Source organism: Necator americanus, chromosome III (genome assembly GCF_031761385.1).
Source record: "Necator americanus strain Aroian chromosome III, whole genome shotgun sequence".
Taxonomy (NCBI): Eukaryota; Metazoa; Nematoda; class Chromadorea; order Rhabditida; family Ancylostomatidae; genus Necator; species Necator americanus.
Window position 1 is genome coordinate 39,347,337 of NC_087373.1, and position 16,613 is coordinate 39,363,949.

General features: G+C 36.1%; 1 protein-coding gene across 2 annotated transcripts in view; it reads left to right on the forward strand.

The window, feature by feature from the left end:
* The window catches only part of RB195_012363 (uncharacterized protein), a gene marked incomplete at both ends in the record, with an annotated part of 31,285 nt that overhangs the window by 10,673 nt on the left and 3,999 nt on the right, over window positions 1-16,613 (forward strand). For both annotated transcript variants that reach the window (XM_013447260.2, XM_064194181.1), the window contains one exon: window positions 16,140-16,210. In XM_013447260.2, coding sequence (XP_013302714.2) covers window positions 16,140-16,210 — 71 coding nt within the window. The remainder of the gene's footprint in view (window positions 1-16,139; window positions 16,211-16,613) is intronic.

Genomic DNA, 16,613 nt, shown 5'->3' on the forward strand with positions numbered 1-16,613 from the left:
GAGGTTAAACAAAGCCCTAGCGGTGATGTGCCGAGCCCTTCGCTAAGTACAACCCTCATTGATTTTAGGCATTAATCACACCAACGAGTGTTGTAACAAGGCGACCTGTTGACTGATGGGAGATTTTTCGGCAGTACAGATCCACAGCGAGCTCTGGATCCACAATGGGATCTGGAGAGATCGAATACGCGAAATTTTATTCGCTCTTCACGGTTTTTTTCTGGTCGACGACAAATTTCGCACTTTTGAGCCTGGAAGAGCTGGCGACAAGCGAAAGCAATGCATACTTAGAAAAAATCCACGGATCAAAAGAAGAAGAATTCCATGGATTATCTCGGAAAAAATTGGAAAAATTCCTCTGCGCGCAGGCAGACCTGTTGTGTGTTAAGTGTAGTTGTTGAAGTGTGCTCAGCAATTTCAGCCCAAACTGAGGAATTTTTCCAATCTTTTTTCCGAAAACCCATGGATTTCTTCTTTCTTTTGATTTACGGAATTCTTTTTATGCATGTGGTATGTGTGAAAAGGCTCAGCTGGGAAATTCCCACTGTTTACGCAACAAAAATAGGTCAATACGAAAAATGTGCATGATTACCCCTCAGGGCTTTGTCCTCTACGATATGTCAATATTCACAAATAACAATAAATAACCCAGAGGCAAGTTTTTGTCGCATTCTGCAAACCCTAAGTGATAGGTTTGCAGCGAAATTCCCGAAAAAATCAATACAAATCAATTACTGCAGAGGACAGTTGTCGATCGTTGATTACCCCTCAGGGTCTAATTCCACCAAATTCTATAGATTATAAAAGAAGAAACTCGAGAATCATCTCCTGCAGACACTCAGCGGGCTGCTGAAGATGTCTCCCTCTCGCTCGCTCGCATACGTAACACGTTGTCAGGTGCCACGTAGGGGAATTTGATCACCGAGATCGTTTTCCACGCTGTGATCCACACTCATATCCGCAAATTTTTGTGAAGATGGTATGACATCGTCAATTTTTTATGGTATGCTGTCTTTAACCGAACACTCCGCCTCGATATCACTGTACAGAGGAGGAACAGTGTACTGTAGTGTATAGTATACAGTACACAGTATACATGACTGCAACCAATCGGTTCAATTACCCAATTTTCAAGAATTGCGCGTAGTGGGATATTTCGCTCGGATAAATGGAAGAATTAGCCTATTATATTGTTGTAGTCCTTTTGTTTTTTGAACGTTGGCGGGTGTAAGGTGAGATGTTCGTTGGCGAAAAATTGAGACATGGCCAAGGGATTTCCACGGACTGATTGACTGATTGACATATGACATAATCCCCGCTTTTCATTCTCCGACCTGACACGACAACGGCAAGGGACGGGAGGGGTGTAGAAAGCACCGCATACGTTTTTCGTTGATCCATGAAATTGTCACGAGGGGCTGGGAATTGGAAAATTTCATAGCACAATTGTAACCTGAGAATTTTTTTGAATATTTTGAATAGAGTAGAAATAGGCCCAAGAAGTTTGGATACTTTGGTCTACGATCGATTTGCTGAACCTTCAGACTTCCGGTAGTTTAATTTCACATGAAATTTTCAGAGGGAGAGGTTTTTTTGATCAGTTTTTTTTTCTTATAAATTAACTGATTTTTTAAAAATAAAAACTCATGGAGCTGATGAATGATATTTAGAAAGAAAACTAATAGATAACATTTCAATTGACTTATTGAAGAAATAGACTTATATTTCCGTGAGATTTCCCGCGCTGAATCCTAATATCGCTAACGCTGGGAAACCATCGGAGATCCATAATTTTAATTTTAATTTTAATTTTAATCCTCTCTAATCTTTTTCGCGGCTACACCCCTTTAACTTCTTTTCAACCCCTGGTAGTCCTGAAATTTCGCCCGCTACATCGTAAATCCTTAACATCTCTTCCGAAGACTCATCTGGAAAACTGAACGAATTCTCGCCGGAGGGTATTTCTTCGATGATCGAACAAGAAAAAAGTTGCAAATATAATCGTCCGATGTCTTTTTCGTTGCTTCATGGAACGTTGATTGAGTGAATTTTGTGTGGTAAATTTGGTTGCGCTGTGAGCTTGGATTTGGAAACGGAGGGATTTTTTCTCCGCTCGACTCTGAACAATGGTTGGATCAGCTGAGAATACTGCAGTAATATACGCAATTCCACGAAAAAATAATTGATCCGCATGTTTCTTTTCGGCGTTTTCCGGATCGATCTTTGTGTTCTCGTTGTTCTGTGCGGATCTCAAGCGGCTCTTCATCGCTTGTCGTCCGTGCGAAAAAATCCGTGAAAAGATCTCATTTATGTGCTCGGCTACGGTGATCGATGACGTCATTGCGGTGCTCGTTTCAAGCACCGGGCGGGCGGCAACATTTGTTCCCATCTGGATGTGTTTGTAAAGTGGGACCTCCAGCCAAAAAAACCATCTTCACAATAACTAACCGAAAATCAATAAAGATCAATCAGCAAAATTAATCAACGCGACATAAATATCAGCAAAGAAAATCCGAACGATTATTCATTCCTTATTTATTTTTTTACAATCGTTCCACAAATATATCTAAACATCATATAAAAATATAATATACAAATTTCTTGGAACAAATTGGGTACGAGTTTTCTCTGCTCATGGAAGAGAAAACTCGTACACAAGAAGAAGAAGAATTAACAATTTCAAGTGGCATGTAGATGATTGGTGGAATCAATAAGAAAAATATTAATTATGGACAACAGTGGAATTTTTTTAAAAAAAAAGCAAGAAAATTCGTCTGAAATTTTTTTAAATTCCTTTAAAAAGGTCCCGGCTCAATTTATGGCACAGTGCAGGCAGCAAATAGTGGCGTCTGTTGCTGCTTCGCCGGCCTCGCATCCGTCATGGCTGCAATTTTCTGGAATTTTCAATTTTTTTCCTTCACATTTCTCGTGTGCCTCGTGAACCTCCTTCAATATATTCTTCTAATTTGACATTACAAGAAACTTATGAATAACTAAGTAGTTCTACATTGTATATAATTTTTCTCACATTTTCCTTATTTCAAAAACCCTCAACTTTCTCAGAATGCGGAAATATTAATCCCATGGGAAATTAAATTTTTATTTCTTCTTATATGCAAAGTGGGCTTCATCTTTGCAAATGAATGAAAAGCTCCACAGTGCGAAAATTGTTCCCTGGAGCGTATCTAACTCTCGGATGTACCTTTAATTCTTCACAGTTAACTTATTTCCTGTAACTCTTGGTAACTACAACGGTGTTAGGGCATGAACACACAAAATAAAAACAAATCAATAAATTTTGCATATCTATCACTTTCCTGTTTAAGAGGATACAATCTGCATTCCATACGTAGGGACCAGTTCTCGTCCCTTGACTTTAATTTCATTTTTTCAATTAAAAAGTCACTTTTTATTCACAAACTTACTTATTTCTTTTCTCCAATAGCTCCAAGATTACTACAGTCGTTTTCAGTATTTTCTTAAGTTTATTACGATTATTATTACCTATTACCACTATTATTGTTATTATTATTTATTATTATTATTTAACAGTCTGAGCCTTTAGTTTACAACGGATTTTTGGATGGTTTTCTATTACTGACAACAATTTTTCTCTTTCTTAGACATACTATTATATATATTATATTGTATTAAATTTATATTACAGATAATTATATTGTTATTTTATATATTATATTATATTACATCATTAATATTATTCATGTATTATGTTATCTTAGGCATATTCTTTTAGATATCATTACTAGTAAAATCTTGAAAAAATACAAATATTCAGATCTTTTATTCGCATTCCGCTAAAAGTATCACTATCCAGCATATTCTGTAAAATATTTGGAATTAATTTGAAATCTATATTCCTTCAACGCTGCTATAATTTGGAAATTTCCGGAAAAGTGTAGTCTTTTTTGTACGAGTTTAGAAGAAATTAACTACAAAAATCCCACTGTAAGTGTTTTTTTGTGAATTTTTTTCTGAATTGATGCCAAACAACCTCATTTTCGTCCGTTCTGAACAAGTATATCAACTTAATCCACCATCTTTTCTTTTTTCTTTTTTTTTCTTGAGAAAGTGAACTCCTCAATTTCTTCACAACGATGCGCCTCCTTCTCGAAAGTTCCTCAGGGACCCATTTGTGCACGGAAAGCGTATTTATCAGCGGCAAAGATCAACATTTTTCAACAACCTGTCATCACACCGACACTTCACGGCTCTTTACAGTAACCAGGGAACGGTGCTCCGGTGTGTTTTTACACCGGAGCACCGTTCCCATCGTTCGTGCGATCGTGACAGACGAAAAATGCGGAGTGCTCCTGTAGAATCACGGTTTTCATCCGAACTTTTCCTCTCTTCCCACGATCCTTTCCTCTTTTTTTCGTTTATTTTTCTTTTCCTATGGCAGAAAAAAAATATTTGTGCACCCCCAGTCAACACAGCTCCCCCTCCGAAGGGATCAAAGAGGATCTCATGAGGAGGGGAGCGCTCTTCTATTTGTTCAGGACAATTCCTCATTGACGTGAGCGGGTGACATGTTGATGTTTGAAAGTTTCTCGTGACATTTACCGACTGTCAAGGGAATTTCTGTCGGTCGAGAAGTAAGAAATGGCGGTGAGGAAAGAGAGAGAGAGGAAAAAAGAAAACTCGAGGACGTTCCAGACTTATTTCCACTGTCACGCTTAGCGGTGTCCTTATTTTTAAGCTGCTCGAATATTTCCGAAAGATTTTTGAAAGAATCATTGAATTTCGCTGGCATATTGCTGCACTTATGCTGCACTTGTAGGGATTATTATAGTACTATTAGGGGGGGAGGTTAAAGAAATTATTAATATGAATAAATAAATCTAACTGAGCAATTTAATAAATGAAAATAATTAATAAAAATATTTTAACGCAGTAATTCTCTCAAAAAAAATTAATGTTAATGTTAAATTGTTAATTAAAATGAAAAAATTATCAAATTTGAAAAATTGTTTAACGGCTTCTGCCCTCGTAGAAAACTGCTCTAGGAATTCCTAAATGAATTATTTGAACCCTGTAACACCTTTGAACTCGAAAATATTAAAATATATTGATTAAATAAATATATAAATGTTAAATATTAATATTGCACAATTGAGGTAATGTTTTTTGTTTAGAAATTTTTTCTCATTGCACTTTCTTTGTCCTAGGGATTTTTTTTTTCATCCGGGAAGACTATAAACATATTAATCATACGTCTGCTTCGTCGTCGCGTAGCCTTTTTATCCTCGATGAGTAGTCGAGATTAATAACGACTCATCGCTCATATCGAACCTACGGGAATACGTTCGCATTTTTCTCGTTGGAGCGATTTCTGCGATTTTTTCTTGTTGTTTTTTTTAAATAAAAAACGCTGAATTCGACAATTTAGGTGGTAATTATTTTTAAAGTGATTTTTACTGATTTATTTTTATTTTGATACAATTGATTATTTTTGATTTAATGAATTTTTTTTGACTCCTACATTGTTCTCGACTTCTATGTCTAAGATAAATTTATTTTATTTTTTTTTTTAATATAATCAAAAAAAATTAAGAGAAATTAGCTAAAAGTTCAAAATTTTTCAGAAATTTTGAAAAAGTCATAATCTTAATTCCAAGAAAAAAACTTCCAAGAAAAGCTCGTAAACTTATTATGTGCGAATGGATTTCTTCGAGGCGGTAGAGGAATCGTTTTTCCTCTCAAACCTCCCTTATTATTCATGTAATTTTTTAATTGAAGTGGTTTTTATTATTAGAATTTATTTCCGTTTGAATTTCTATTAGATAAGATTTTACTATTTGTTGTTATCATAGGCTATACTTGTTTAACTTATTTTATTTTATTTATTTATTTATAATTTGCTTATATTAATTTTACTATTTTTGTTTATTTTTTATTTATTTAATATTAACATCGACGGTGATTAAAATTCTAACACAATTCACATACATATTATAAAAATTCTAATTTTTTATTCCGTAGACACTGTAAATTTTATCAATCGTCATTAAACTAATTTTAAATTTTTATTTATTTCTTTTGTCCTCTACTCTTTTCTTCCTTTAGCACAATTTGGTTTCAAAAGTCCTTTTTCTAAAATTTTTATTATTTCCCCATTGGATGGGAATATGTGACGCTTTAGCTTCATGTTTCTATGCATGTAGCTTTTTTCCGGGGCTGTACCCATTGTTTCCCGAAGGAACGCTCAGAAACTCACAAAGCTGATTTTTGCACATCGTCACCGGACCGAATATTGCTTATTCGAGCGTTTCTATTAGTATTTGTGCACGGATTCGCTTCAACATATGTGGTTGTTGACAAAAATTTGAAAAAAAAAACAAATAAATAATTCGAATTAATCTATGCAGTGATCTGCCCAGCTGCGGCAAAATTCGTATTCGAACTCGTTAAATTTGCTGTCATACGAGGAAAAAAAGGACTAAACGTTATTTTTCCATTTTTATTGGTCTAAATATCATAAGAATAAAGAAAATTAAGTGTGGAAGGTGCTAATCAATCCCCATGAGGCTCCACCTCGATCCAAATCTCTTGATCTTCAGGAACTTTTGTGGGAGCCTAACCATGTGACTTGCCGGAGCAAATCGAAATGTCACGTCAGTGTTTCTGTCCTTCCAGAAAAGTCCGATACAAGTTTATTGACCCAGGAAGCCGGGCTGATGAAAAACTTGGTTGACTCGGGGGCGATTTCGAACCATCGATCGTGTGGTGACAGCCGAACCTCTTACCGACTACGCCACAACCGCCTCAAGTAATATACTTAGAACATATAAAAAGAAAATAAAAAATAAAAAATATGTAAAAATAAAGTATGGAATCAGTATAGAAAATTTTTCGTGTGCTTTTCCACAGATTGCTAGAAGTTTGCTTGCATTATACGTTGCTTTTGAAAAGAAACTCTGGATATTATTCACATATATAAAATAAATATGATGACTAATATATACATATCAGTATTTTAATTTCGTCAGGACATTTTATCGCCGTTTTGAATCATGCTTGTTCATGAAACTAAATATAGAAGTTTGTTGACTTTACATTTCTCTTCTCTTCGTTTTCCGCTTCCGAAGGGCCTCCTCACTTTCCTCTTTGTCCTCCATTTTCTACCGTGATTGCTTCCCGTCTTTTTTCTTTCCTGACATCTTTTGAGCGCTCGACATTCTCCGTGTTCTGTTAGCACATAGTCATTTTTGTAAAATGCGTCATAGAGTTGCGCCAAAGAGTTTTTTTTTTCTTCAAAGGGAATTATATGGGACGCAGCAGCGCTGAGTTCACTTTTTTCGTGCTGTTCTTGGAAATAAAATGGGATAAATGCTGGGAACTAAATGGATCGACGGAAAATTTATTTAATGAGGTGGTATCGAACGTTAGCGGAGCAAAAACACACAAAAAAAATAAATATGTGAAAGTTAGCTGCTTGAGCACAATAGAATTAGATGAGTAGGATTCAGCTACGTCCATAGGAACCGCATTGTTTTCCAGAACAGAATAAAATATTCAACAGTATTTTTCGGGAACTAGGCAAGACACTGGTGGAGATCCCAACTTTCCTGAAAACTTTCCCTGAAAAAGGGAAAAAATAAATCAATAAAAAGTGAAAAAAAACAAACCAACCAAAAAAGATCTCTTTACGTTTTTAAGTTACGTGAAATCTTTCGAGCTTATTTCAGAAAGTAGCGTTAATTTTCGAGAATTCTCTAGCAGTTATCCTGGCAATTGGAAGTAGTGCAAACTAATCCAATTAAATTGAATTAAATCCAGTCTTATTAATTTTTTTTGAATTTTAAATCCACTTAAGAAGAAACGACTCTGAATTACACGAAATGATCTACCAAGAATTAAGAGAAGGAGGTTGAGGGAGGAGTTAGGAATGATGTCACCACGTGCGCCGACACGCGGTCCCCTATATGGCTAAATAAATAGTGGTGAGGGTAGGATAAATAGACAGAATAGTTATATTTTTTTTTTACAAAATACTTTATTTTTAATTACGGAAATAATTTCTATAATTACATTTGTTATACACTACCACTACATAATATTATACATCATTATAATATACTATTATATATTATTTACACTACTATAATTTTATTTATTATTTTTTTATTCTTGTAAGAAAAATTTCTGAGATCTCACAGTATCGGTAGGATGATCCGTTCATCGACCATATAAATCATATATTTATCATAATCATTTATTTCGATTATTGATTATTTTTCTCGTTTTGTGGATCCTCAAAAGATTATTCCTGAAGCAGAAGGCAATATTTATTTCTCGAGCAATTTTCCCTAACCTTACGAAAGAAAAAATTTGAAAAAAAATCTGAAATGTTAAAAAAATATTCTATAGGAAGTTTCCTTTACTATACTCGATAACGATCCGTGGATTGACCTTAACATACTAATTTTCGGGAAATTCTAGGAGAATATTGAGAGGGATACGGTATGAAAAAGCAATAGTTGTCATTTTTTTTTAGCAATAACCCCATTCTTGTCATCTCTCTCTCAATGACAACCGCTCTGACAAATATATGTTGTTGACATTGCGAAGTGCTAGAAAATTCAGCTTCGTGTTCCTACCACGGCAGGAAAAAAAATCCCCATTTCCTGCTAAACGATGCGAAATTACACCATCCTTGCTATAATCCTTGAAGATTTGATGGCGCTGTGTGTGTGTGTTTTTTCCCGGCCATCCGGTGCTTTCCAGCCATTCGGCGTCGTCGTTGCCACCACTAAAATCTCTAGGGAGTGTAAACGGGCCCATATATCTTAGAAAAGGGCAGTATAGTGTGAGCGGATCCGCGTAGGTGAAGAGGTACCGACCGCATCGGTGGATTCTCGACCTTAAAATGAAGAAATTCGACGATTTTCCGGTGAATTTTCGTTTCTAGTCACCTAAATCTCATTTGGTTTTCTGGATGAAACTCAGTTTTCGAAAAGTTTTTCTGGATTTATTAAGACTGTTGCGATTTATTGCGACTTATATATACTTCTATTTTTTCAAAAAAAAAAAAACTGAAATGCTCAACTTATTTCTTTTTCTCACTGTGCCTCATCGCTTTTTCGCTTTTTCTGGATCCTCCTAACATATCGATTCACTCACTCACTGCATATGCCGCCAAATCGATTGAGTTGAGGACCGGATCAGATCCCCAGTGCTCCGGGAACGGTGTTTACGTTTTTTCACGAATTACTCAGTTGTTTTGCATGGATTACTCATCATCTTTCGACACCGATTACATTTTTTCCACACGCGTTTTGGATGAAATCCATAAATTTCGCGGAATCTGCCTCAGTCATACTCAGCAATAAATAGGTGACAGAGTCGTTTCCAGCTGAAAAACCACAGTTTTTCTTCGACGTCTGCCAAGTAGGTTTATTGAGATTTTCCAGGCCCAGAAAATTTTTGGGTTTCCTGAATTTTTCTATTTTCTTCCTACTATAAATCTAATCAATGCTCTTCAAATTTCAAAGAATTTGAGTCGTGGACACCTCGGATCTGCTACCATGAGTCAATTCAAAACGTTTTTGTACCGTACCGTTAATGTATCGTTTTTTCTTTTGTGGAACACGTCGTGTACAGTAAATATCGGAGGGAAATTTCCTTGCACTTGTCACCACAGTCAGATCCAGTCCTCCGCAATAACAGTAACAAGTTCCACTTGACTTTTTCCCGTTGCGGTGTTACCGGGAAGTTTTTCCCTCGCCCTCGTCGTCCTCCTCGGAGCACTTTACCTTCACCGGATAATTATTAACACACAGGCAGGGACCGATGGCGTCATTGAGAGCCACTTGAACGAAAGGAACGGGAGTGGCAGCGGAACGGTACCACGGAATTCCTTCCAGGAATAAAAATAAAAATAGACACGGCGCTCCTAGCGGGATCTCGAGGAAAATTCGCGTTTTTTTCTTCGCCCGCCTCCAATTTTCTCTCCTCATTCTCGAATCCGTTGTGACAAAGCCAAGCAGCACACGCACACGCACACATATGTCCTTTCCAGAAAACCACCATCACCACCATTATTTGCCGTTAATGAAAAAACGTCGGACGACATCAGTAAATGAGGTTTTTTTGCCCCCCCCCCCCCCCTGTTCGTCATGTAAAATCTATTGGCGCCGCTGAGCCGGAATATCTGGAATATGCCGTCATCCTTCGCGTTCGTTTTTTTTTTCTCGTCGCTACATTTTTTTTTTTCGATTTAATTTTATCAAACGAATATTTTATTAATGAGATGCGCCGCGTTACCGCCGCGTTTCACCAAAATTTCACTTCGTTCGACTGCACTCACGTCCCGTTCGTGTTTTTTTCCACGAAATTTTTCCGCTTTTTTCTCCTGGAAAGGTATTTTTCGAGTCGACAGGATTCGTGTGCTTTTACGAGAAAATGCTTCTTTCGCATCGCCTCTGCATATGTTTCTGGGATTTTTTGATCGGTTTATGGTTTTGCACCAAAAAAATTCATCTCAGGGTGTTGAGTATGAAGAAATGAGTATGTAAATGAATTTTTTTCTAGACTTATTCTTAAAAAACGTATTTTTAACTTCTTTTCCGGTAAATTTCCGCCATAATTTCATTTAAAAGTGAATTCCCATGGGCCAATTAATTTATTTTATTTTCGCCTTTTGCCCGCAGAAAATCCATAACCATAGTCCCCGAATTTGTGAAATATCCACAAATGCCGTCACCCGACTCCACTTTCCTCGACACCTCCGTTTTCGATAAAATTTCGCAGTGTTGTCCGTTCCATAGATGATATCGCAGACATCATTGAGCAATTTTTTTCAAGGTTTTTCCTCCCGAGGACACGTGTTCTAATGCGCATTGGATGTAAGGATTTCCGCCGTTTGGAATTCGCTTTATAAATTGTTTACAAATGTCTTGGGGGAAGAATTTTGCTTTTATTAATAGCTCAATCATTTTTTTGTTTTTCCTTAAAACTTTAAAAATTAAATGCATAATTTTACGCGTGCCTAAAACCAGGAACAATCCTGAAAAAAAGGAGGAAAAAACCCTCAGATTGACAAAAGAGGACAAGCATACGACCATATTTATGCAATATATGTACCAGTACAAACTATATCGCCTATTTTACATTGTTTATTATATATTTTATATTTTATTGTGTATTGTATTTACTATTATTATAATTTTTATATTTTTTATATCATATATTTTTAAAATATTTATTTTGTTATATTTTTTATGCAATAGATCTATCAAGTGAATTTTTCCCCTTTGAAATGAAAAATTATTACAATTCGATATTCCAGAATTTTTTCCCGCGCTAATTTCTGGAGAACAATTCCCTGATTATTCAAATTTATGTGTATATTGTACAAATATGGCTGTATGTTTGTCCGTTTTTTTCCGGTTTGAAGTTTTCTCCCTCTTTTTTTCCTCAAATTTCTTTCCTATTTATAAATTTCTTTCATTTTCTCTTCTCTTATGAATCCTTAATATAATATTTATAAATCCGTAATAATGTAACTGTTTCCATGCTAAAATCTGAACCATGGAGATAGATGAGTATTCCTAGATTTCTTTTTTTCTCCGAATATAAAAATTAAGACATTTTGGAACAGCAGAAAATGAATCCTTGTCAATATTTTGAGACAGGTGAGCATATTCTGAATAGGTGAGCCTCAGGGACCGCCTTGGAAAGGTTTTCGAAAACCACGACCTCCTCGGTGTTCCTCACAAATTTTTCCAATCCAACCCCATTTCTAGTCGAGTGACGGGCTAATGTACTTCTTTCTTCCAGACTTTTTCTGTCTTCTTAGCACGACGACGATTAGGGGAAAGAACGTAAATGTCGACGTCGATTAGGGAAACGTCCACCTCAAACGTTCTCTCTCTCACTCCCTCGTTGGAGCGCCCGCTGCAACAGCCTACTCCTCAATTTTTCGTGTGTCTCAGCCTCCGTCCCCGTTTTCCCTGAAGCTGTAAATGTTCCTCAAATTGATCACATAATTCCAATTTCCTCGCTTTTTCCCCGCCGCGCTGTCTTCGGCGCTTCTTCTGTTGCGACTTTGCTGATTTCGCGGCGGCCGAATGTACACGAAACAAAAAAAAATCGCCATAAATTTAATTATGAAGAGAATTCGGTTGGCGCCGCCGCAGCAGCAGCGAGCTCGAAAGAAAAACACAACGCAAATATGATGATGAACATTGGCGAACAGCGGGTGAACGAGATTGCACCCCGGCAGTCCCGTCCGTTCCTCCACCCCTCTCCCTCTTCCTCTCTCTCTCTCTGTCGAGGCCCAATGGCACGCTGGAACGTTTGTTTTCCGCTTTTCCAGGCAGTGAAGCATGAATCGGTTTCCATTTCTCATCATATCCGGCGACACCGGCGATTTGTTAGCGTCGATTCTAAGAAGAAATGCACATAATCGCTTCGCTATGAGGCCCCAAAATATTCGCATATTGATTTAAATTTGATTTTTTTTTAGATTTGACTTTTTTGTTTTATTCACCAGTTTATTAGTGCTGAGAAATTTTTTGACTTTTTTTTAGAAACTTCGTTTTTTCTCTGTTTTAAAAATCTACTATTTTTTCTTTTTATTTACTCCTTATTCGATTTACGAATTTAGCACTTCTAGAGATTGTGAACGCGTATTCTTTAAATTAATTAACTAACTAAAAAAGCTTACTTGGTTAATTTAAACTCAATTAAATTTGATTGAATTAATTTTTATTGGCATAATTACAAAAAGAATACTTCAGTGGTACTTATGGATTTTCCAAGGAACAAAAATTTTTCACCGCTGGAGCGGATTGAATCTGCTTTAATAAGTCGGTTTTTTCTCTGTTTTGGGAAATTCCCGGCAATCCAACTCTCAGAGTCAGTCAAGGATTGCTTTGATCAATGAGAATTTTCCCGTTTTCGTTGAGAAGCGTTTCCGGACGAAAAAAAAACCTCCCATCGATTTCCACACAAACTGAACAAATTAGCGAAAACTTAAACAAATGTTCACTGGAAGAAGTGCACGCGTTTAATCCCCTATTTGTCTCCTTAATAGGACATGTACGGAAGTTGCTGAGCATCCAGAACCAACTACAGTACTCCTACGCCATCCATAACGTTGAAATTTCTTTTTCCGGTCAATAAAATCTCATGAAAGAGAAAGAAAATTGCCTGAGAAGCACTGTTTTGCATAATCTTCTTCGGCACCAAAAAAAAAACTCATTACCGTATTTAAACTCAGTTATTCTCCTCCCTCTTCCTCACTACGCCAGACGTTAACTCCTCTCTTCTGAATCCATTAATTTTTCCGCTCAGAAAATTGAAAGCATATGTTTGCGCCGAGAAAATTCCAGGAAAAAAAATTATTGCATTCGATTGAATAAATTTATGAGAATCAGAATTTAATTCGATTATGTCTTTTCCGTTCCATTTTGTCATAATTTGTAGGCTCGAAATGACACTTCCATGGATTATTTTTCTCTGGCATAACGCCAAAAATTTCCGTCGAATTCTTTGGATTGCGAGAAAATTGCCGATCGCATCAACGAAATTGTTGTTGCAAACTCATGCATGAAATTTCCCGGACATCTGGCACATTTTCAGGGAATGTAAACGAGAACTGCGGTGTGTTTTTTTTTTGTGTTCTTTGCTGGACCACATTTTGTGTAAACTTAAAAGCATTCAATAAAATTAAGCCGTTCATCGTTAGGCGCTCATCACGAAATTTTTTCCATCTGTAAGGATTTAACGATGATTTTCTGCCCCAACGATAAGAGCCTGGAAAAATTTTTCGTTGCCAGTTTTTTTTTCTTACAACGTACAAACGTAAGCTACGCTATTCTGCTGGACACCACTGGTTGTGCTTTTTTTTTGAGGTCGATAAGGACATGGTATCCTTAATTAATCATTAATGTATTCAGTTTTTATGGCTGCACATCGCTTTTTTTCCCGTTTATTTCTCATTAATTAAAAGTACATCCTTTATGTGTTTTTCTTGAAAATCCTGCTCACGACTTTCTTTCTTAAATTACGAATTAGTTAAATTTTGATTGCATGAGATCATTTTTCGCACCCTTACGTTGTTATGAATGACGCGTATGGGGTTTCCCCGATTGGGAAAAGTTTTTTCTGCTTTTTTCCGAATTTCCACACGGTTACGCGCTCTGCTTTACGTTTCCAACTCTTAGCACATTTCGTGGAAAACTTCTTCGAAGGCGCTTTTGCTGATGGCGCCAATGGTGTTTCGAAAGAAGTTCCTCACGAGGGATGAGGGATCGAATGGAGTTACACATGCTATGCAGCAGCGAATTTCGCCCCCATTTCGAATGGATTTCCTTTCTGGAATTGGAACTAATCCATAGGTGTTTAGGTAAACACGTATTGTGTCCAAACAACAACAACCTCTAAACATTTTTTTTCGCACAACAATTCATTTAGAAGAGGTTTTTTTCGTTACAAACCCTTCAATCATTCATTTTCAAATGTGTTTTTTTTTGTGAATACGTGAACAATAGCACGTGAAAGATTTCAGCATCAGATAATTTTTTTCTACTCATTCCCCGGGTAATTTTCTCCAAGGTGCGTTCGTACACGTTGCACCTGGATTTTCATAAATATTACGGATATTTTTTTCCTCGAAGTAATGAAGTAGTTTTTTTTTCTCAAATGGAATCACGTATCTCAAACTTACATACATTTTCTATTATATTACATAGTCATATTATTATTATACATATTATTATATATTATTATTTTTTATTTATCCTTTTATTTTTATTTATATATTGTTAATCTTCATATTATATTAGTTCCACTGAACTATAGTATCCTTCACTGTGCGCCAGGATTTGTCGAAGTTCGCAAATTTCTACCATATTCCATTTTTTACACTTATTATTCATTCAACTGATTACCTGGATTAATTTTATGTTTTTTTATTTATTTTCGTTTATTTTTATTTATTATATTTCAAGGGAGCAATTTTATTGCGGTTAAACATCATTGATCGCGCTGCTGTGGAACAGAAAAATAATCCTTAGAGGTCTAAACGGTTTCTGTTTTTTTTTTCAGGATATTTCATCCCAATACTCAGAGTTATTGTCGGTTTCGGGGGGATTTATGGGCTGCTAGAGATCCAAGAAATGGATTACAGCTGGCTGCATTCATGTGCCTTGCAAACTGCGTTCATTTTTCTTCCGTTAGCTTCCAAAGGGGATTCAAAAGAATTCTGGAAGTTATTCACCCATCCATTCTTTTTTTCAATTTTACCAAACAATGGGTTTTTCTTTTGCACTAAAACTATTCGTTTATGCATGAACTGCATTAATGGACCTTGGTCTCTGAAAAAAAAGAAAACTTTAAATACGAAATAAAAATAAATGATTTAATAATTCTTGATTTTCTTGAAGATAAATAAAGCAAAATAAATCACATACCAACAAATACAAATTTTAAAAATACATTCTCGAGGATAGACCTGTGCTAGCTCATCTTCTCAATGTTTTTTCTGTGAACATTTGGACTATTAAGAAACGTTTCCGAAATTTCCAGAAATTTTCCACGAATCCTTCCCAACAATGAGGTATTCATAATCCTCATTTTATGTGCCTCTACATTTGCGATTTTCCTGACGGATATTTTCTCCTAACGTTTTATACTCTTCGTTTCTTTACGAAATGTGATGTTTGACGCCAGTTCCCGGTCCCGTAGTTCGATCCGGCAGTTGCTAACTCGTCAGCAAAATTGTACAGTACCTCAATGATCCGTTGAGGTCCCACTATAATGCTATATACAGTTGCGACATCTCTTTTCCGGTATCAGATTTTGCTGGCTATTTTTGTAGTTCTTTTCTTTTCTATGCTGTAAAAAATTTCTCTGCACGTCTCATTCGTTCTTCTTGATCATTTCCGCATTCTCTGATTCTTCTGGTTACGGTAGGCATTGCGTTCAAGATCACACTACGTTTAATCTTTTTGAACTCCACAAAATGAAAATTTCACATCATGCTATTTTGTTTTTTTTCTACTTTTTCCGGATTTTTTCACAGTCTGACAATGCTGGCTAGATAGACGGCAATGACTTTTTTCAAATTTCCCGCTTTTTCTTTGAAAATTCCAGACTTACACCGTAATTTTTAGGATGTTGAAACGAAAACTTCAAGATTTGACAGTCTGCTGTTCATATCAGATCGATTTTCTCCACCAAAAAGGTAAGTGGCGGCTATTATTTCGAAGCTTATTTGAATTTTTTTTTCTTTCGAATAAAAGCTATTGTTATTCATACCTGAATGACGTCATTTTTTCTCAAAACAAGCGAAAATCATGTTTCTTCACAGAAAGCGCTAGAGTGCTGTAGATAAAATCTTCACCGTTTTCTTGCGTCAACACGTCACGGTCATCGTGGAAACGTAAACATTGTTTACTTAATGTTACCTGGCGTAAAATTCAATGATGAAGAGATTAGCGGCTGAAAAATTTCCATTTTCGCTTCATAACTGGGTTAATTCTAAACTAATTAGAAAGTTCGATCAATAAAATTCGATCGTTTTTAGGCTAATATGATATTGTGCTCGAGATTTATTCACTTCATTGGATTTCCATCAAAATTTATCC